A 22,740-nucleotide genomic window follows, 5' to 3' on the forward strand; every position below is an offset into this window, starting at 1 on the left:
GTAGTCTTTCTTTTTGGGTGTGTCTTTCTGTCGCATCGATAACTTTGTTACTACGATTCTACTGAACCCGTTCTTGTGTGTCCCCGAAATACCTGAAGAAGAAACGCTTCATTTTCTTGGATTATTATTCCAAATTATCTCACTTGGAACTGTTGTCAGCAACACAGAAGGAAATGGGGCTTTGGAAATTGCGAAATGTCTCCGTGAAAAATTATTCAGCCGCGATAACGAGTAGTTTCTGATCATCCCCACACAATTTCTAATAGTAAATACCTTTCAGCGGGCGGGGGAATTCAAAAGCGACAATTATGAAAAGGACTTTGCTGTGTAACTTTACTAAAGTCATCATGTGTTGGACTTTAGCTGAAGCGCAGGTAAGAAAGAGGCGATCAGTTATTATTTTTTGTGCTTCATTTATCGCTATTGTCATTGTTCTACTTCTCTGGTAAACAAAATTACGTTACCTTTGGTATTTGAAAAGTTTGCCAATCGTAACTTACAGAAAGGGGTTCTGATGCTTATGGGGGAATTGTGAAGAATGCGAACATGCAGATCGTTCGGGTGCGACTGAACAAGCCTCCGAACTGTTTCTATGTAACAAATGTTACACCTCAACATTGTTTGCAAGCATCGGCAGGCTTGGAGCCGCTTATCGGCCTGTTACTTTGCATAATAATGTCTGTTTACCCCATGCGAGTCTGCAATGGTGAGTCAGGGCTGAGAAATGTGGGTTGCACATAATGACACGTGAAAATGGGCAATCAGTGTGTGTGTGTGTGTGTGTGTGTGTGCGGGCGTATCCTCTCCGACACTAACCTTCACTCCCTCTTCATGACCTCTTCTCCTTACAGATATCTTTTCCTCCATCATTATCCAGATTGGAATAATTAGCACCGCTAAACACATGCAAACATGGCTTTAGTAATATACGAAGTTTATGCTTTGCCATTTTGTGGTAACGGTTAATCTGTCCACCTCGAACAAGCAGCATGTTTATAAAATCGCAAGGCTTTTGTGCAGCACGTATGACTCACAACCTTATCAGCAGATATAAAGATGATTATATATTCTTTCTGTCCAATCACTATGAATCTATATTATGTCTGGTTATTCATGTAGTAATTTGTCCCATTACCAGTGCTGTAATTTACTTCTCTTATAACAGTACAATGTGAATCTTTGTACATTACAGTGAATTAGTACTCCAAAGGGGCTAATGATTTTTAAGTCATATGACTCCAGGGTCTGATGGTGCGCTCTGTTTGAACTCGGAAGTCAGAATTTCTGAGTTCTTAGTCAGAAATTTCAACTGGAACGCCTTCTGAAGTCAGTGAAACCTCTACAACCCCAACCTCAGAATTCAAGATGGCTGCACCTTTCATTAACAGAAGTGAAAGCTGTAGTTATATACTGTTTATTAACACTTATTTATGTCTCATTAAATCAGTTACACACAGTACTGTCCAACTGTTATCTGTGGACATGTTGCTATAGTGTTTGTTTGCGCAAAATACCACGTATTGCGGTAATATCAATTGGTATTGCTAACAGTGGCTAACATTGAACCTGGCTAGAACTGGCATTGCTAAATGGCCTTCTGGCTTATTATATTGGAATGTGGTTAACTCAGGTGTGACGTCATTCCCAGCTCCGACTTCCGACCTCCAGGTCAAATGGAATGCAGCATAGCACCAAGCCCTCACTAAGAGATAACAAGCCAATGTTCTTAAGGAATGCACTACTTCCTTTCACAATTAGCCCTTTTCCCAATTCATTCCTAAATCCATGCCTGTAGGACAGCAAACAGCAGCCTATGGGAATTTAAACTGCTGTCGTAACTTCCATATGTCCAGGAGCTAACGGAAAATACACAAAGGTTAATCCAGAACACTGAATCACTGTTGTTTTCACGTGAACATGCACATTAACAGATCAGGCTCAAGGCACCAAAAATCATGCCAGGGAATGACTCAGACCATGCAATTAACAGCCGCTGGGAGCTGCTTAGATTGAGCGGCTAAGAGAGGGAAGGGGTGAGGTTGGGGTGCTTCACATACTGAGCACCCAGAATAGCAGTTTGAGATTTCATAGCCTGGGGACTTAGGAAGCACTCAGACTCTGCAGATCAAGCTGAGAGTTTGAACAAATGGTGGCCAGATATCGACCAGCAAGTTCCAAGCTGCCTCTGTCCCCAATTATGCCAGAGAAAATTCTCTCCCAGGTGAGGATCGCTTAGGCGCCCAACAAATATCAATGCAATGGAGGGCCAGAAGATAATGACGGGGTTTGGCAGCCTGGGGATGTCTGAGGTAGGGGTTAGCTGGGTCTCCATCCTGCTGTGCAGAAACTGAGAGTGAGCATCTGAAGAAGCAGATCCATGGGTCCCCAGAGACCCCACCCCTGGGACATCTCCACTCCCTCCTGGCCATCTTCTCCCCATTGCAGCCATCTCCACCTCCACCTGGCCATCTCTTCCCCATTTCAGTCATCTCCATCTCCACCTGGCCATCTCCTCCCCATTTCAGCCATCTCCACCCCCTCTTGGCCACCCCCCACCCTCCCCGACCATCTCCACCCCTCTAAGCCATCTCTACCACCTCCCAGTCATCTATACCCCCCCCCCCCCCCCAGCCAATTTCCCCCTCTCCTCCACACCTGCAGGGTTGCGTCCCTGTATGGGTCAAGATGCCCTCTGGGTGGTTGGTGTGAGTATTGAGAGCCTGCAGGCTTGTGAATTCGTGGTGTGCGTCGCTCCAAGGGTAGAGCTGAAATCTCTGATGTGGGTTTGTCTCGAGTTCAGATCACAGGCATTGCTGGGGATAAAAAAATTCTCTTCTGACAGGTAAATGGCGCATATTCACATATTCATATCCACACATGAAGTACCACGGCTGGGCTCTGTAGTAAGAAATGATATCCGATGACAGATTAACAAGCACTAGCTTATTAAATGCTTTTGCAACTGAAAGTGAACCCTCGCTTGGTGAAAACACTTCAAAGATGCTTCTTATTTTATTGGTACAATTTTGCCAGTTTTAAAAAGGAAGATGCACCTTGTCTTAGTGAATTAGGCCTGTGATCAGAAGGTTATTGGTTCAAATCCCATGCTCGGGAGTCTTTGTTGGGCCCTTGAGCAAGGCCCTTAACCCAGGGCTGCTAGATACGTAAATGGCTGACCCTGTGCTCAGACCCCAGGCTTCACTCTCATCTGTGTGGGGGCCTAAAAGGGCAGCTTGATGGGAGGTGTGAAAATGAAAGAATTCCAATGACATGACATGGTGAAATTTTATCAGGAAGAAAAATGGATGTGATGATGTCTGTTAGTTGAAAGGCCTCAGACAGTTCAATACTGAGGTGTGGAGAAGAGACCCCCCCCCCCAAGATAATACAGAGGCATTTCAGAAAGCCACCTTGTGAGACACATTAAGCAAATGGGGGGAACTTGACATCTGTATAGAGAAACCCCCCCAGTTGAGATGGTCTAGAACTGCTGTTGTTGCTAAAGCATTAAACTTGCTGTGAGGTTCAGCTCACCCTGGTCACGTGCCTCCAGTTCAGTACACATCGGCTTTTTTGGTGATGAGGTAAGCAACCATTCAGCCAATTATTATATACGCAGGTAATCAAATGACCTGGATGTTCCGGTGCATGTGACCAGGACATGACTGTTTAGGTGGGTCTTGCACTGTCATCATCCAATCACCGTCCATCACAGGTGGCGTCCGACGGGGGCATCACGGCCCAGGAGCAGATGTACCTCCTGTATGATGTCAAGATGCAGTGTCATCAGAATGTGTCCTTGGATAACCCTACCGGTGAGTCGCCCCATGAGTTGGTGCCTCTTGCCTTGAGAGGGTCGCCCTCTACAGGCTCCCCTCATTAATGCGACTGTATCTCATTAGATAAACACTCCAGACGTCCCTTTGCTAGAGGCCACATTTCTGGTTGCTGGCATTAACGAAGCTAAATGACTCAGAACCTAGAGAACAGGTCAAGCTGCTAAAAAAAATCAATCCTGAATCCTAACGAGCAGAGACATTTCCGTCCAGCAGCAGAGCATTTTCAATTGGGCGGGTGAAATATTGATCTTTAATCGATACAGTTACGTTACTTAACTCTGTGAGGTATGACTTGTTTCTATGGGGAAGTTCAGTCCAGCACACGATCCCCACTGTCCTGAAGAAGCAGATTATAAAAGGTTTATATGGAGACAAGGAAGGGTGGCAAGCAAGTAAGAGCTTAGTGATTTTAATTTTGTCTAATTGGTGTTACCAGGAAGTGGTTCCAACGTTAGACCATGAGCTGCTTAGAGCTGTTTGACTCCTGTTTGAGAGAAACTGTGACAAAATCAAAGGTGACAGTGCTTTCAGGAGTCATTACCTCTGGGACCTTATTTGTGCAGGTGAGCTTTGCCCTCCAGGCTGGGACGGCCTGATCTGTTGGCCGCGGGGCTCTCCTGGGGCAGTGACCAAGGTGCCCTGCCCCACATACATCTATGACTTTGATCACAAAGGTACGCTGATGCCAAAGTCTTTTGATCTTGCCTTTGATCCCATAGTGTTTTCACAGTGATCTTAAGTGGCAGCCCCTGTTTTGTGGTATGTGTATGTTTGTATGTAGGCCATGCCTACAGGAAGTGTGATGCCAATGGTTCCTGGGTGACTGTGGAGAGCCTCAATAGGCCATGGGCGAATTATTCCGATTGCGTGCGGTTCCTGCATCCTGGACATGAGAGAAGTAAGGTAAGAACTCCTGGGCTATTCTGATGGGGTCTTTTGTCCAAAATGGGCTCTGCAGATGTCCTAGTATTTTTCTTCTCACACGCTCCCTCAGCAGGACTTCTTTGAGCGGCTCTACACCATGTACACCGTCGGATACGCCCTGTCCTTCAGCTCTCTCCTGGTCGCCATATTCATCATTGGGTACTTCAGGTAAAAGATGCCCCGCCCCCCCTCACCCATTCCGGGCTCCCTCTACAAAGCCCCTGCTTACAATTCTGTCGTGAGCTTGGCTGCCGATCCCAGCACCGTAGGTGTTTAATGTGGAGAGGTCCCATCATTTTCATTAGCCCAGGTGACTAATTGTTCCAGGCGAGGCAATAGACACGTTGCTATGGAAACCAGAAGGGGTTTGGAGCTGGTGTGACCCAGGCACGAAAAAAAACACAATCACAAGATTAAAGATTCTTCTAGAACGCTCTTTTGACGATTCCCCCTTACTGCATCAACATAATCTATTGCAAATTAGCAACTTTTTAAAGCTCTTTATTACTCCACTGACCTGTTAACCTCTCGTAGAACCAAAGGCCCCATTTACATAACTACCCGAACTGTTCTACCACAATTCCTGTCTCAACCAGCACTTTCATCAAGAGGGATTTTCCAGTTTTTGTTTATATTGTTCATTTTAAATATATTCCCATCAGTACCCTGCCCTGGTGCTCTCTTGTTGTGATAGTAACACTTTACTTGACGGGGCACAAAAACATACTAATAACTGAAGTACGAATCATCGACACAACTTGAAATAAAACAAGCATCATGATTCATTAATGATGAATAACCATGCAGTTACTATGTCGTCATTAATTATTCCTTCAGTAGATTGCAAGGGTTTATTGAATTAGATATTGTAACATATAACAATTGCTTGAGGATTCAATAATGTTGTACAGGTTTTAACATGAAATCAGTATGTAAGCAAGACTTGGTTTGTGCTTAATTAATACATAAGTAATAGCAAAATACTGTATTATTTGTGCCCTGTCAAGTAAAGTGTTACTGAGTAGCAACAGATAGAAAATAAATAAAACCCAGGTCATTCTAAAGCTACTGCTCTTTATCCCTTCAGCGGTTTGAAAGTGTGCGCAATTTCAAATCTACCTTTTAATCCCTTTAGTTTGGAAGTGCACACCAACATCTGTCAGTGAGACAACTGCATTTTGGCAGAACTCTTAAAGTGGATTAGTTTACGTTAGAATAGTTTATATTGAGTTAGGCGATAAAAGGGTTGCTGAGTTATTTTGTAGTTAACGGTTTTCAGTTTGATTTTTTTTGTATGTCTTTCTTCTGTCTGTTTGCTGAGATTATAATCATATTTTCTGGGCTGTTTTTTGGTCTGCGGCAGACATATTTCCTTGTAATATGAAAGAAAAAAAAAACCGACAGACAAACAAACAGAGATGGAAACATGTCCCTCAGCATATAGAAGCAGCACACCGGTGTCTGGCACTTTTCACAAAGAGTCAGATAAGAACCATCCAGGATTCCGAAAGCCTGGCTCCCCTCTGTGTCTCTGGGAACAAATGTGCCAATTGGCACTCAAGAAAGAGAGCGCAAGTGAGAGAGCGGGAGGGAGGGAGGGAAAGAGAGACGGGGGGGGGGGGGGGGGTGCAAAATAGGCCTTGCAAACACCTTGGAAAGTGAGGAGGCATTTTGGAACGCTTTCTGCCAGCACAGATATGGATTGAGTGGGGTTTTTTTGTCCCCCTTGAGTAGAGCATGTAGCCGTCTTCAGGAAGTGAAACTGCTGGAGCTTTGAGCACTGGCACATGCTCATATGCAGTAAAACCCAATGGCTGATTCCGGGCCAGCTGCAGCAGCACCAGCTTGTTCCCCTCTCGTAGGGGGTGTGCAGTGCCTGTTTCTCAGGGCTTAATTATGAACCCATCTTAGATTTGGCATTCTCTGTTCACTTATGTAGGTGCTTTTGTCCAACAGAGAAATGTATTTGGGCAGTCAGGCTTCACTCTCAGCACTTTGATTTTAAGAGCCATCCTGCAGCAGAAGGGGCTGGACTCCAGGATGTATCTATATCACATGTCCCAGCTTCTCTGGCTCTCTGAGCTCACCTGTCCCCCCTGCCTGTCCTCCACCTGTCTCCCACCTGTCTCCCACCTGTCCCTCCTGCCTGTCCTCCACCTGTCTCCCACCTGTCCCCCCTGCCTGTCCTCCACCTGTCTCCCACCTGTCCCCCCTGCCTGTCCTCCACCTGTCTCCCACCTGTCCCTTGCCTGTTTTCCACCTGTCTCCCACCTGTCTCCCACCTGTCCCCCCTGCCTGTCCTCCACCTGTCTCCCACCTGTCCCCCCTGCCTGTCCTCCACCTGTCTCCCACCTGTCTCCCACCTGTCCCTCCTGCCTGTCCTCCACCTGTCTCCCACCTGTCCCCCCTGCCTGTCCTCCACCTGTCTCCCACCTGTCTCCCACCTGTCCCTCCTGCCTGTCCTCCACCTGTCTCCCACCTGTCCCCCCTGCCTGTCCTCCACCTGTCTCCCACCTGTCCCCCCTGCCTGTCCTCCACCTGTCTCCCACCTGTCCCCCCTGCCTGTCCTCCACCTGTCTCCCACCTGTCCCTTGCCTGTTTTCCACCTGTCTCCCACCTGTCTCCCACCTGTCCCCCCTGCCTGTCCTCCACCTGTCTCCCACCTGTCCCCCCTGCCTGTCCTCCACCTGTCTCCCACCTGTCTCCCACCTGTCCCTCCTGCCTGTCCTCCACCTGTCTCCCACCTGTCCCCCCTGCCTGTCCTCCACCTGTCTCCCACCTGTCTCCCACCTGTCCCTCCTGCCTGTCCTCCACCTGTCTCCCACCTGTCCCCCCTGCCTGTCCTCCACCTGTCTCCCACCTGTCCCCCCTGCCTGTCCTCCACCTGTCTCCCACCTGTCCCTTGCCTGTTTTCCACCTGTCTCTTTCACCTGTCTTCTACTTGTCCTCCATGTGTCTTTCACCTATCCCTCTGCCTATCTCCTCCACCTGTCCCATGCCAGCCCCCCTACCTGTCTCCCTCCTGTCTCCCGCCTGTTTTCTGGCTCCTCTACCTGTCCTCACCTGCTCTCCTGTCTGTCCCCCCACCTGTCCCTCACCTGTCCCCCTACTTCTTTCCCACCTGTCCCTCCAGGCGTCTGCACTGCACCAGGAACTACATCCACATGCACCTATTTGTGTCATTCATGCTGAGGGCTGTGAGCATCTTCGTGAAGGACAGGGTGGTCCACGCCAATGCAGGCCCCCAGGAGCTGGATGCAGCGCTCATGGATGACCTCAAGACCATCTCGGTGGCCCCCGTGGACAAGTCTCAATATGTAAGTGCTACTTCTCTCCTATTGTGTTCATTCAGTGCATTTATCTCGTAGAATTATCCATATGTAGAGCTGGCACATGGTGGAGGGATTGAGTATAAACTAGTCACTAGGAACTTACTCACCAGGATGTTCACATGATGGGCCTTGATGTGGAAACCAGAAGCTGAAATTCCCGCAGCCTAATTTCATATTCCCCCTTATATTTTAACTCAGATGAACTCCAGGCCTGCAGTGGGAGATAAATTGGGGAAGGCTGCCATCTCTGACAGTGTGGGATAGAGACTAGGTCTAACTCTAATCAAAATGCTGCCATTTTGATATGTAGAACTAACTGGTGTTTTATTTTGTGTTTATTTTGCTGCCACAAGCTGCTGTGTGTTACTGTGTTATGGTGCTACACCACGATAATTAGAAGATAATTAATTATTTAAAGCACCTAGATGCTTGGGGGAAACGGGGGAAATTAACATTGAGATAGTGAAAACCCCCCAGGAGAATGAGAGGAACAGACTGTATCCCAGAATGCATCACAAAAAGCTCTCTAGCCAAGATGTGTGATTGGCTCTTACTGTCTCTGTGTGGGAGTTAACGACCGCATGTTGTTGTCATGATGAGCCCGCAATGCCTGTCAAGTGTCATGAAAGGTGCTTAACCTTTATCTGTGATTTTGCTATGGAAAATGAACAACAAATACTCTCAGGTTTAATACCCTTTATGTTGCTAATGAAAATTTAAATACCTTGAAGGATTATATATTTTGGGAAAGCCTTATGCTTCATTTACTCACCTGACAACAATATCATATTTTTAGAATAATTTGACACCATCCTGTAAAAACACAGGGAAATTTAAATATATAAATTAAATGCAAATTTCACAACGTCCAAGAAGACATTATTTCAAGCGATATTAATTCATTTCCTTCAGAAGACTGACTCTATCAGCTCCTTCACCCAATGGGAGTGTATCCTCATACCTATCAGCTCCCACACCCAATGGGAGTGTATCTTCATGTCGATCAGTTTTCCCACCCAATGGGAGTCTGTGCTCATGTCTATCAACTCTCCCACCCAATGGGAGTGTGTCCTCATGTTTATTAGCTCCCCCACCAAATGGGAGTCTGTGCTCATGTCCTTAACTGTTTTCAGGCACCCAAACTATTGTTGACTTAACCAAGAACTGAGTTCAAGAAAGTCTCCTGAATTTGCATGTGGAGCCGCTGGTGCATGTTGTTCTATAAAGCAGGTGTCCCCCATGCACAGCTTTGCTTGGCCAGAAACACGTCAAGTTCAAAGGTAACATGATGTAGGTATAGATTTGTGGCCAAACCCAAGGCCCATATTACCAGTGGTGATGAATGTTCTGTAATGTGTAATTCAGGTATACCTTCCATGTTTAATTTAATTGACAATTTTCAGTGACCTTTTGTGATGTCATTTGTGTTTGTACTTGTGAGAAAAAAATAAGATGACACCCACCCATTTCCTGTCGTAATCACATCTTAACAACTAAGAAAAGATAAAAACATAAAAATAAACAATTACTTCAATCACATAAGTCATTTCATTTTTGTAAGTTTTTTGTTTGTTTGATTTCCATTTGCTTCCATTTATACCATTATCCATGCTTTTAATTATTATGCTGTGGTGTAATTAAGTTTCCCTTCATTATTTCAAAGGCTTGCTATTAAAGTTGGCAGTATTGACACTTTAAACAATATTTTTACACAAAATACTGTCCATTATAGAGTTAGTGTTTGATCTCACTCACTGAGGTAACTTGTGTAAGATGTTTCATGCCCCATTTTACAGATGTTGAGTATGAAATCAGTAATCTTATCAGTAATGAAATGTTCGGTCTTGCAGACAGAGGCAAGAAAAGTCAGATTCCCTGTAGCCATGGTAACATCTTCAAAATGTATTTACTTTGCAGAATTTGCCACACAGTTTGGGGTGTTATAAAGAATTTGTTCCCAGGAAGGTAACGCACCAACACAGCATGTATATGCTGTTCTTTTGCTCTCCCTATAATCCTTTCATCCACATGGAGCATAATGTTGCAATTTTTTGGTCCTGGACTAAGAGAGTAATCTGGTTATGTGGTGCTTGATCAGCCTGAGTCTGTCTCACACACATCAAAGGCATCTCCTCTAAGTTGGCATGGAGACACAGCACTAGGTTTCGGGTCCAGCACTGTGAGACGGACGAGTTTGAGGACAGGGCCCCTGCTGGAGGCTCACGCGGTAATCTGTGCCCCTTCTTTGAGGCAGCCCCTGGGTCTGCTGCATAAATGTTTCAGCCAGCGAGTTTTGTACCACATCTCCAGGCCCGATTCCCCAAAGGGGTCAGTGGGGGAGGAAGTACTGAAGCTTAGTACTTGAGTACATATTTTGCAGGATATTTGTACTTTTACTCAAGTAAAAGTAGAAGTGCTACATCAACAATCTTACTTAAGTGAAAGTACTAAGTACTTACTTTTAAATTTACTTTAAAGTATTTTTTAAGTAAAAGTACTCACACAACGGTTTGTCTCAACGTCTGGGGTGTGCCATTTTGTAAAAGAATAGTAGATATACTGACTTACGCCTCTACCGATGTCATTGCTTGTAATAATTACAAACAACTATACAGTATATGTGTATTGGAAGGTTTGGTGTGCTTATTGTGCGTGCATTCTGCAATACTGTGTGTACCCTAACTCAGAATTATGTGGATGACAAGTTATCTACTAGGTATTACCCACTAATATACCATTAAGATAAACCAGTCAAGACATGATATATCTTTAAATCATTTATGTACTTGCAAAACTATTCAACACATCTGCCATCATTAAAGGTAATAAAGCCACCTGATTGGTAGGAAATGGCAAACAACGCCAGAACGCAATAGGGTAACTATTTTTTCATGCAAGATTTTGAGGAAATTGTGTTCATAAAATGTAACGACTAACGGCATAAATTGTAGAAATGTAGTGGAGTAGAAAGTACAGATAATTGCCGCAAAATGTAATGGAGTAAAATAAAAAGTATGCATTATTATTTTTACTTAGGTACAGATACGTAAAGATGTACTTAAGTACAGTAACTAAGTACAAATACTTTGTTACATTCCACCACTGAAAGGGGTTGACTCCATTTGCATGGCAAAGCCCAGGACAGGGAAGAGAGTTTCAGCCTGGTGTTGGCCGAGGGAAAATCTGACCACGAAAGTACCATGCTGACTGTATGATTAAAATATTCAGCTGCCAATTAGCTCTGCAGAGATACGACCGTGTACCACGTCGCCACGGTTACAAGAGCATTAGTAGGCAGCCCTTTTACATAAAAACGAGGTAGGTGGGTCGGCACAAGAACCATATAATTATCAGTTAGCTTTCAGAGGTTCCCTGTTATTCTGGTCATTATATAAGTGCTTCGAATGAATCCAAAAAAGAGCACATCTTGTTTACTATATGATCACATTGAGATCTTAACGTGAACCAAAACAGGATCTCCTTATTCAACTGCATTTCAGTATTGTTCTCTATGTCTCCATTTCAATGTTTGCACACTAACCCCATGACCTGAGTGCACTGTGTAAGAGATATCACTTTGCTTGGCAGGGCTCTTTGTGAAATATCTTTCTGAGGAGCTGGTCTGCTTTTTTCAGTGAAGCTGGGCCCTTCCTGGGAGGGCATGGTAGCTCAAATCAGAGCTGTCCTCCCACAACTCAGACTTCAGAGTCTCCTGTGAAAGCACCAAATCTTGGTAACGTGCTCCATAATTGCCTCGGACAGACTCCTCTGGAGAGAAGCTGTCTTCTCATCCCTTGACACCGTGAGGTGTTCTTTCAGATAATAATGGGTTTTTCCATCTCAAGGGCCAGGGCAATGACAGCCTAGAACAGTGACACTTCAGATCAGTCTGAGTGCATCATGAGGTAAAAGTCCTCGTCATGTAATTCAGACCAAAATCTGATTCATTGAGCCAACCATTAAACAAAAGCAACCAAGTCTCCATTGTCAAACGCTTCACTGCAATAGCGCCTCTTCTGGAAAGGAGGAATGAATAACATGGCTGGTTTGCAAAAATTCCCCGGGGAACATTTAGGTTAGTGTTTCCCAATCTGGTTGTAGGAGACGCACAGACAGTCCACGTTTTTGCTCCCTCTCAGCTCCCAATAGAGCAAAAATGTGGACTGTCAGTTAGGGAGCTTAAGGGGAGCAAAACATGGACCACAGCTGGTCCATGTTTTTGCTCCCCTTAAGCTCCCTAACTGGGTTCCAGAGGACCGGACTGGGCAACACTGGCCTAGACCTTCTGTTCCCAAGCTATTCAAACACAGCCCCTAAGTATGGTACATTAATCACAATTGTTTGGTCATTTAGCTTTTTATAAGCACCCTCACTTTGGGAACCTCTGGTCTTGGCAGGGTCTCATGAACTTATTAAAAAAATGTTCTCCTGGCCTACAGATTGGCTGCAAGATCACAGTCCTGTTGTTTATCTACTTCCTGGCGACCAACTACTACTGGATCCTGGTAGAGGGTCTCTACCTGCACAGCCTGATCTTCATGGCCTTCCTATCTGACACCAAGTATCTGTGGGGCTTCACTTTGGTTGGATGGGGTGAGTGCCTATAAAAAAAAAACACTGTGAGATATGGAAAGAAAATATTAATCGCAGTGGACGTGATTTAGGGTTAGAGGGGTTGAGGTCTGTACCCATCTAAGGGGGTCCAGGGGGTTGTATTGGCAGGTTTTGATTTTTGGTGAGGTCACAGCCCCCCATACCCCCATAATTTACTCCCATGATTAGTCCCACCTGTCCCTTGTTCCCAATAAAATATCCATGCCATTCTTTTAGCCTCAAAAATAACATGAACATACCTGATCTGGTAACAAGCCTCACACAGCATCTATGGTTTGTCCAAATGAAACAAGAAAGTATTGGGCCTCCAAGGCAGCCTGGAGGTCCTGTTTATACACACCAGGCTACGCCTCATACCAAAAGCTTCACCGAGGCCATTACTTTTCCCTTGATTGAATTCTTTGTACCACAGACCTTCAGGATGGCAATGTGGAATAAAATCCGGATCTTGATTCCAGCTGTAATCAGAGTAGTTTGTTAAGTTTCCTTTCACTGATCTCTGATCTCTTCATGTTTATGATTAAGGTGACAGTGGCAAGTCAGTGTGACCTTGCCAGTGTCCTGTCTGTCTGATTGCAGGTGTTCCCGCCATCTTTGTGGCTGCTTGGGCCATCGTCCGGGCAACCCTAGCAGACGCCAGGTGAGAGAAATACAAACATCCTCCTCCATCATCCAAAACCTGATGATGGTTGATTAAATACAGTAAATGCCCTTTGACACACATGCCTGTATAATCATATATAATCACCATCCATCCATCCGTCTGTCTTGCAAAAATGTATCCAGCACAACGGATCCTAGATCCTGGGGAGTATCCCAAGTAGCTTAGGGCATGAAGATGAGGGACCCCCCTGTCCAATTCAGCACAGGGCACACACACTCACACACATTATGGGCAATTTAGATACACCCTAACTGCTAGGGGTGTAACAATGTTCCATGAAATAATTAATTAATGTTAACACAAGAACGTGCAATAGGAATAATCTAAATTTTGCTCTGAGATTTTATTTTTGACTTTTGCACTGGAGTCTGCAAAATAAGGAAAAAAAGAAAAAAGAAATGGTTTGAAAACAGCTTTTTTGGTAAATGTGCATGCCTAAAATGTAACAAATAAAAACTGTGAGATTTTTGTCTTATTTTGTTGAATATATTGTGAGTGTATCGAGCCATGAGCCCTGAATTGTCTTTCAAACCAAATCGAAAGTCGACTGTATCATTACACCCCTGCCAACTGCATGTCTTTGGACTGTGGGACGAAACTGGAGTACCTGGGGGAAATGGAACGCAGTGTGTGAGGTAAACTCCACAAAAGTGGAGGTGGGATTTGAACCCCATACCCTGGAGGCATGAAGCGATAGTGGCACCATATATACACAGTATGTATGGTATCTGTACACACCCCCATGCATGTAAATGTATTGTAAAGGTAAACTTACATGTTCATCCTTCTATGGCAATGAGGATCAGAAGGTCGCTGGTTCAAATCCCAGAAATGACAGAGTAATTTTACTGCTGGGTCCTTGGAGAAAGCCCTTAACCCCCCCCCCCCCCCCCAAAAAGAAAATAAAAAAAAAAATGAGAAATACATTTCCTAAACTCACTCACTCAGTCCATGTGATACATGGATGGGATAAGTTTGTAAATAAGTACCATTTCTGTGAATGGTGAGTTTTGAAAACTTAAAAGTTCTTCATTAGATTACATGAGCACTGAGTGAGTTCTGGTTCCCAATACTGTAGCATATGATGAGATAGGTCATTGGTGGGCTCATCTCAACAACAACAAAAAATGAGTGAATTTCGGAAATTTGCTCTTCAGTTGCTTCAGGGACTGACTGGCCCAGCTTTCTCAAATATTCTCAAATTGCTTTGGATAAAAGTATCTGTTAAATGTAAAATGTAAGATTTTCTGGGACCCCATCCCACACTCGCTGGTTAGAGTTCTGCATTGACCTCGTGACCTTCTTCTGCACTCCATTGGGCTCACCACGGGACACCATCTGCATCCATCAACACGCGGCTGTGCTCAGCTTGGTTGGATCACTCTGCTGCTCCGCAGGACGGCTGAATAGTCCTTCTCCTCCTTCTGGGGCTGAAAGGTTCTGAGGTTTTGCTTGGCAGAGGGAGCTGCGACTGATTATTCTAATCTTATTTATGCAATAAAGACAAAAACACTTGAAAATTGAACACAGGTTGTTCCCTTTGGTGTTGCCACTGTGAAACAGACAGCTGATACGTTTAAAAGGGAATAATGGCCCGGCATGCCAAGCAACTCAGCAGTGAGGCCATTAATCATGTGAGCTCACTTATGCAAACAACACTGCATGTAGCACATGTGTGAGCTCTCGCCCTCTCTCCTTTCCTCCCTCCATTTCCCTGCAGCTGCTGGGAGCTGAGTGCGGGCAACATCAAGTGGATATACCAAGCTCCCATCTTAGCAGCCATTGGGGTAAGTGGGCTATCCCCTGAAAACTAAGGAAAGTCTGCGTTTCCTGGAAAGGCCCTGTCCTGCAGGCAGGGACAGCTCCAGAGAATTTCTACTGCTGGTGCTACAGGGTAGCTTGGCCTTTTATTTAGGGTGCTGTGAAATTTACGTTTCCTGGTGATGTGTTATCACTGTTTTTTATTACAACACGTATACACACATGTATGCTTACACATCATGGTAGGCATGAACAACAAACCTACAGACAATCTCTGAAAATGAAATCAAACACAAATCTAATTGCTCGATACAAACAGAAACGGAAGCACACTGCATCATGAACATAGCAGCAGGAAAAGCATTTGAAATGAGTCACCAGGAATCAGCAGTATTCCATTCCAGATTTAAAATAGTCTCAAGTCCTAAATAATTGAACTCAAAATGAGCTAGAGATTGGAAAATCTTTCACTTACTATTAGATGTCTTCATAACAGCACAATGTGCCTGTTGTTGTGGTTTAGTGAAAAGGCATCAATGATTTTTTCACTAAGGGTTAATCACCAAAAGTGCAAACCTTAAATATGCTCTTCGCCCATTGGCTGAATCAGATCACTTTCTAGGTGATGTTATCTTTTTCCGTTTATAAATATTTATTTTTTAATTGGTCAAACATAATATCCACGCAATAGAAATGTAAAATTTAAAAATAATCATAAGAAATTATATCTTGGGGGTGCTATGGGGGTGCAATGGCTATTCCAGGGGTAGCTATAGCACCCCCAAGTGCCCCCCTGGCACCGCCCCTGCCTGCAGGTGCTATACCCACACCCATTAGTCTGAAGGACTGAGATTCTCTGCAGAAGTTTATCACCAGCTCTTGCAACATCATATAATCTTCATCAGAAAAATCCTCCTTCTCGGTGAAGCATGCCACCCAGCTGGAGACAGGGAGCAATAACATCCCAAAGAGTTATCAAGGGCTATTTCTAGCACTTGAAACCTTGTGTGGTGTCTCTGAGGGGCATGTAATAGTTCTCTTTATTATTTCTTGTGAGTTTAGGCCTGGCTGATGGGAACCTCAGCCATTTGCTCTCCTCCTTGCCTTTCCAGCTCAATTTCATCCTGTTTGTCAACATCGTGAGAGTGCTGGCCACGAAGATCAGGGAGACAAATGCAGGGCGGTACGACACCCGGAAGCAGTACAGGTAGGAGGGGCCTCTCCATCTGATGATGTCTCTCACCTGAAATCAGACACCTAGAGTGCATCCGAAATTGCATACTTGTTTGCTTTGTAGTAGGCAAAATATAGTATGCGAGGTGAGCAGTATATCCAAATCTCCTGATGATATCACTTATCTGAAATCAAACATCTAGGGTGCATCCAAAATTGCATACTTGTTTACTCCACAGTAGGCTGAATACAGTATGCAAGATGAGTAGTATGTCCAAATCCTTAGTATGGATGAGACAGCAGGCGAATGGTACATGGATGACATACTACATTCTGAGAAATTCTGAAATATGCAACCGATGGATGCTACACTAGGCCACACAGCCACTGGAGCTACAACCTGAGAGGAAAAACATAGCTTGCTCAGAAATTTGTGTCAAAATTTAAGTAAAAAACAATACCCAGTTACATAACTTAACCCAAGTATGTTTTGTTTTGTTGATAGTTTTTAACTTTCACAGGGGTCAAGCTATGTCATTGGTTCACATCCGGGTCAGGTAATATGCAAGATGGTGACCGCAGTTTGTCTGAGTGCATTTGTACTGTTCTTATGCATACATACAGTAAGCACTACATTGATGGCTGAGTAGTATGCTTCTAATAAATTGCAGTATGTACTGTGTAAGTATGCAATTACGGATGCACTCCTACCCACCTGTACAGGTACAGTACAGATGGGTGGGACTTCTCCTACAGATGATGTCACTCATCTATAGTTTGGCTGCAACCTAGAAAGTTCTTAAATGTGAGCCCCCACTTTTCCCTATACTCGGTGTGCTATGATATATCATTAGCAATCCAGGAAGCCTTTCATCACAGCTTGGAGGAACTGGCTCAGCCCTATCTGCTCTGCCCGCGACAGGAAGCTGGCCAAGTCCACCCTGGTGCTAGTGCTGGTGTTTGGCGTGCACTATATCGTGTTCGTGGGGATGCCGCACACTTTCAGGGGTGTCGGCTGGGAAGTCCGGATGTACTGCGAGCTCTTCTTCAACTCCTTCCAGGTCAGACTTTCATGGGGAAGCCAGTGAGGCTGAGGATGGCCCAGGGTCACACAGTATTGATGGGGTTTGATCAGGGGACAATGGAGCAGTCATACTCCTTTTAACTTAGAAACCTTAATCGTGTAAAATAGTTTTGATTGTGGGAGACCCTGCACTTGACAAGGGATAGTAAAGGCGACTAGAATAGGTTCCTGCCGCTGAGTGTAACTGCTACCTTATAAGCTGAAAACATCCTGCCATGCCTTGACTGGAATGCAAGGTCATTCTCAAGGGTCCCAAGAACATAAATGCAATAGGAGGAAGCAGAGGTGGTTCTAGGGGTGGGAATAGGGAGGGTCAGGGCCCCCATGACAACATGCATGGCCCCCTAAGGATCTAGGCTACTTGGGTCTGAAATGAATGCATTATTATTGTTACTATTCTTATTATTTCCATCTATATATGTGGTTTAAAATTTTGTGCGCTGGAAACAGGCGATACACAAACATACACACATTTACTTGACGGACTCTTAACATGGCGGCGCGAGGTGGTCGAGTCGCTTCAGTTGATGAAATGCAAGGATAACGACAGAAACAAAGTAATCAAGCTTGTGGAAGCAAGACAGTCTAAACAAGAAATCAGAGTGAGGTACACATTTATAAAAACTGTAAAATGTTATGTAGCTGCAAAGCACGGCATAAATAACATCGGTTTTCAAAACTGTCTTTTGCGTCTTAATGCTGGCAATCTAGTGTAAGTAATACTTGGAGGACATTAAGGTCTAATGTATCTGACACCCCTTGACAGGCCAGGCCATCTCGACAGGCAACATTTTAATCCATTTACGGTTTTATTCAATAATAAAATGCATGGGGAAGGGCGGCAGGGCCCCCCCCCCCCACCACCATAACTGTATTCTATGTTCTCTTCCAGGGCTTCTTTGTGTCGATAATCTACTGCTACTGCAACGGAGAGGTGAGCACTAGCTGGGTGTGGGACGGGGCTGGGCTCCTGCACCTCACACTTACAGAAAGGGCACTGCTGTAGGACCCTTGAATTAAGCACTTCACTTAAACTTCTCCATTAAATAATCCAGCCATGTAATCATGAAAAAAAGATACGTTACTTTGAACAAAGGTGCATCTCTAAATGCAAGCAAAACTGTGTCAATTGCAGCACCTGCGGTTGTTGATGTGCCATAATGTTTTTAAGATATTTTATCTTAAGCATTTAGCGCCAGGGGCCCAACGTTCAAATGTAGGCATTTTGATAGCATTCAGTTATTAAATTGAGGAGTAATGTTGTGAAATCATGTTAATTATGGTAGCAGGGCTGTGATCAAAGAGGTAGAGGTTAATTTCCTAAGTGTTAATACTGTTAAATGTGAAATTTAAGCTGATACATGTGGAAACTTACGCAATTACTCTAAAGGACCAATTTATGAATAATATAATAGAGCAAATTCAAAGTAAGTTTCACACATAAACACAAGGTGTAACTGAGAAATGAAGACCTGCAGGCAGTGTCCATTCCTGCTTTCTGAGACCTTAATCATTTACCATCCTCCAATGAAGGATCCAGTAATCATGGTGAATAGCTGCTTGTTCGTGTATCATACGTTGTGTAGATGCAGAATGGAATACAATATTTTTGTTGTCATTGTATGTACAATGAAACTTATGTGCTTTCTCCAGCAAAGTTGCATACAAAATAAAATATATATAACTATTATTATTATTATTATTATTATTATTATTAGATATATAGGTGAATAGTGAATTAAAGTGCAGTAATGCAATCACATAGTGTAAGCTTAAAACATTTGCAGGATTGTAAACATGTATCAGTATATTTCAGGATACAGTGCAGAGTGCAGTTATTCAGTGCAGTGATAGTTTATCCAGAGCCCGTGTTATAGTAGGCAAAGTTAACTTTTTGGAGGGGGTGCAGGTTGACAAATGGAAATGCTCGTGATTGTGTGGTGGGCTGACATTGTGGTAGAAATTTCGCTGAAGTCAATTTATTTAAGAGTCTGACAAACTTTATTTAAGCTCTGGCAGAACAGACACTCAGCAGTCTTTCATGTGTCTCCTGCTCTGTTCCCCAAACAACAAGTGCATACATCTTTTATAGCCAAAAATGTGACTGTTTACAGACAGTTCAAGGAGGGGTCAGATATCTGTAGACACCAGTTACTTCTGTTAACCTGGACCCATTATCAGGTAAAAGGCAGGATTGACCTTTTAATGATCCCTCTTGTTGTTACATTACCCTGTTCAAACAAGTTGAATTCTTCATCTCACTTCCTCATACGTTCCTTGGTTCTCTTTTCACGTATCCTTGACCCCTAACATACATACATTTCTTATAAATGTTTTCTGCAGCAGCCTTACTTCTCGGATCAGGTCTGCACCGTGATCCGGTCCTTTTTGCAGAATAAACTATCATACCAAAATCCGTTAGTTCCTCTTACTTAAAAAGTGAAAACCTATTACTTAAGCAAGCTTGTATTATATGTTTAGTATATTAAATGTTTCAAGGCAGAAGTTAATTGTTACAATCATCATATTTGAATCAACAGTGTTATCATAAGTATCATTATTAATTACTGATTGAATTTGCATTGGATTTGCATAATCATGGATTTTTCTTACACATCGTCATTTACACAGTTTGTTGGTTCTTGCCTGGTTAAGATGGTCGGGGGCTTTGAGATAGAAGCTGCTATTCAGTCTAGCGCAGTGTTTCTCAGCTGCTGCCTCATGCCCTGTATGTCACGAGACCATTTCCAGTGTGTCACACAGTGTGTGGTTTGGGAAAAAAAACCTGGGCAATAGCTTTCTCCAACTTGAAATAAATTTTTGCCATAACTTACTGAGCAAGAAATAATGTCAGTTCTGAGACTAAAACAATTTAGACCCAATGCTGTAGCAGGTCCCAGAGCAGAAGATAATCCAGAGTCCAAGGGCATAACTTTGGGCTGAGCATTGGGGGGGGGGGGGCTGAGGTCTCCACCCATTTAAGGGGATCCAGGGGGTTGCATTGGCTGGTTTTGGTTATTACAACCCCCCCACTCCCCCATAATTTATGCCCATGCTGGAGAGAGAGGAAGCCATGCTGGATGTGAGCTTGTGACCATCTGGCTGTCCACGCAGGTCCAGGCGGAGATCAAGAAGACTTGGACACGGTGGAGCCTGGCGGTGGACTGGTCGGGCCCAGCAGCCTGTGCCAGCTGCAGCTACCGCTACGGCTCGGTGCTGACCAACCTGAGCCAGAGCACAGGCAGCCAGTCACAACTGGCAGCCGCCTCTCGCACCACAGCGCTCTTCTCCAGCAGGGTGTACCGCAGCCGGGGGGGGCGCACCGCCGGCAGCCACGCCGCACTACCGGGCTACGTGCTTAGCGGCTCCGATGCGGACAGCTCGCCAGCCTCTGTCCCCGAAGGGCGTCCCGATCCGGAGGACAGCGCCGGCAAAGTGGACGACATCTTGCTGAAGGAGACCCCAGTGACCCAAGGCTTCGTCGCCCGCAGCAATGGTGAAGAGACACTCTAGGGCCAACCATTAGAGTGAAGTCACATGATAGACCACACCAATCACAAGCGGTGAAACGAGATATACATCCCACTTCCATCTCAAAGACAGAGTCCCAAGTGTCACTTTAGGGGAAGATTTGGACATTTCTTAGTCTGTTTTCATCACCTCCCGTCATGCGTCTCTCCGATGTGGGAACATCATGATAACCTTGGTCAGGTAAAGGGCTGCAGCTGTTTCCACTACAGCAGTGGTTCTCAAACTGTAGTACATGGACCACCAGTGGTACTCAGAGTGCTCCGAGGAGCTACACAAGCAGACTATGGTAACCTGTCATGTGCACATAAAAAACAGAGATTGAGTAATGAAATCAATGTAAAATCAACTTCATATAAAAATTAAATATCATAATCATTTTCAGGTCGATGAATATATATTTTTCATATTCATGACTCATTTGGGGCAGATTTAACATAGTCTGTGCAATACTGCATGCAGAAATTCCTGCACTTTATTCTGCGCATAAAGTTTCCCACCCTCATCCCTGGCATTTCAAAGCTCTCCCCCGCTAAGCTGCCCCCTCACTGAAATGGCCAGTGCCATTTTTAGGTGTGTGGCTGCTTTGGTTTAACCCAAGGTGGTACTTGGACCAAGTAGTTTGAGAATTACTGCTCTAAATTAAGAAAATTAGGGTGATTAAGAAACACATAGTCAGCATTACTTCAATATAAATCAGTTCATGTAGTTTGTTACCTGTTCAATATCAGAATTTCAAATATAATACTGTACATTTATGTAGATAATGAGGAATACACAGTTAATGGTGCCCTGGTGCCCTGCATGGCATTTTTTGCTTATTTTACCAGTTGTCAAATTGGTAAACATGTAAATAACATATAGTCAGGTTTGCATCACGCTTCTCTGTCTGGCAGTCTGGGTTTGGCAGATACAGTACCAGCAGGACATTACCTGCCTGACTGCATTGTGCCAACTGTAAAGTTTGCTGAAAGAGTAATAATGGCATGACACTATTTTTCAGGGGTTTTATACCATTTTATTAGATAACCCTAAATCAGTGGTTCTCAAACTGAGCTACACAAACCACGAGCCGTACTCAGAGCTCCCTCAGAAGGTCACGAGAAGACAGTAGTAATTTGATGTGTCCCCTGAGATAAATAGGAGTGAAAATTTAAATCAATGAAAAATCAACTTTATATAAAATTAAATGTTAAAAATCATTTTCAGTTTAAGATATTTTTCGCACTCTCTGTTACGACATGATTTATGGCAGGATAACGTAGCCCACAGCAGTCCTTAAGCTGAAAGTCGAACACAGCATAATCAGAAGGACACAAAACTATTATCCACAATCTTTGAGTCAGACCGATGCTTTCTGGTGTCACAAGGCAGCAGGGCAATTTTATAAAGTATGTTTTAATCTTTGGTTTTGTGTGGACTGGCATCCCGTCCGGCATGTCCCCCTGTCCTGTGCCCAGTGATGGACTGGCATCCCGTCCGGCATGTCCCCCAGTCCTTTTGATTTGGCATGCCTTCCGGAGTCTACCCCAGCCTTTTGATCCATGATGTGATCTATGGGTCAGACTGCAGGCCACCTGTGACTCTCATCAGGAAAAGCAGCTGAAAGTTGGATGAGAGTTTTGTTTGTGATCAGACTTGCCAGAAACATCTTCCATCTATCTCTGTTTTTAACTGTGAGGCTTTGTCCTCTGTGCTAAAATGCAGCGGGAAGCATCTAGGCTGATTATCGTTACGTATACCTGAACTGATTCTGCTAATGCTAATTGCCAGCAAGAATAAGCAACTCCCAGCAAATTACTGTCATCTTCAATAACAGCA

The 22,740-nt window shown here is 44.3% G+C and overlaps 1 protein-coding gene across 1 annotated transcript; it reads left to right on the forward strand.

Moving 5' to 3' along the window:
• The first annotated feature begins 274 nt into the window (after positions 1 to 274).
• LOC111849488 (parathyroid hormone 2 receptor-like) lies at positions 275 to 21,226 on the forward strand. Its single transcript, XM_023822399.2, has 13 exons — positions 275 to 374; positions 3,716 to 3,815; positions 4,403 to 4,513; positions 4,621 to 4,742; positions 4,834 to 4,931; positions 7,897 to 8,080; positions 12,535 to 12,688; positions 13,289 to 13,349; positions 15,094 to 15,160; positions 16,247 to 16,341; positions 17,230 to 17,368; positions 18,284 to 18,325; positions 20,506 to 21,226. The coding sequence occupies exons 1-13, from the start codon at positions 309 to 311 to the stop codon at positions 20,902 to 20,904; spliced, it is 1,638 nt and encodes a 545-aa protein (XP_023678167.1). The 5' UTR covers positions 275 to 308; the 3' UTR covers positions 20,905 to 21,226.
• The last annotated feature ends 1,514 nt before the right edge of the window (positions 21,227 to 22,740 follow it).

Source organism: Paramormyrops kingsleyae, chromosome 1, assembly GCF_048594095.1.
Source record: "Paramormyrops kingsleyae isolate MSU_618 chromosome 1, PKINGS_0.4, whole genome shotgun sequence".
Classification (NCBI taxonomy): domain Eukaryota; kingdom Metazoa; phylum Chordata; class Actinopteri; order Osteoglossiformes; family Mormyridae; genus Paramormyrops; species Paramormyrops kingsleyae.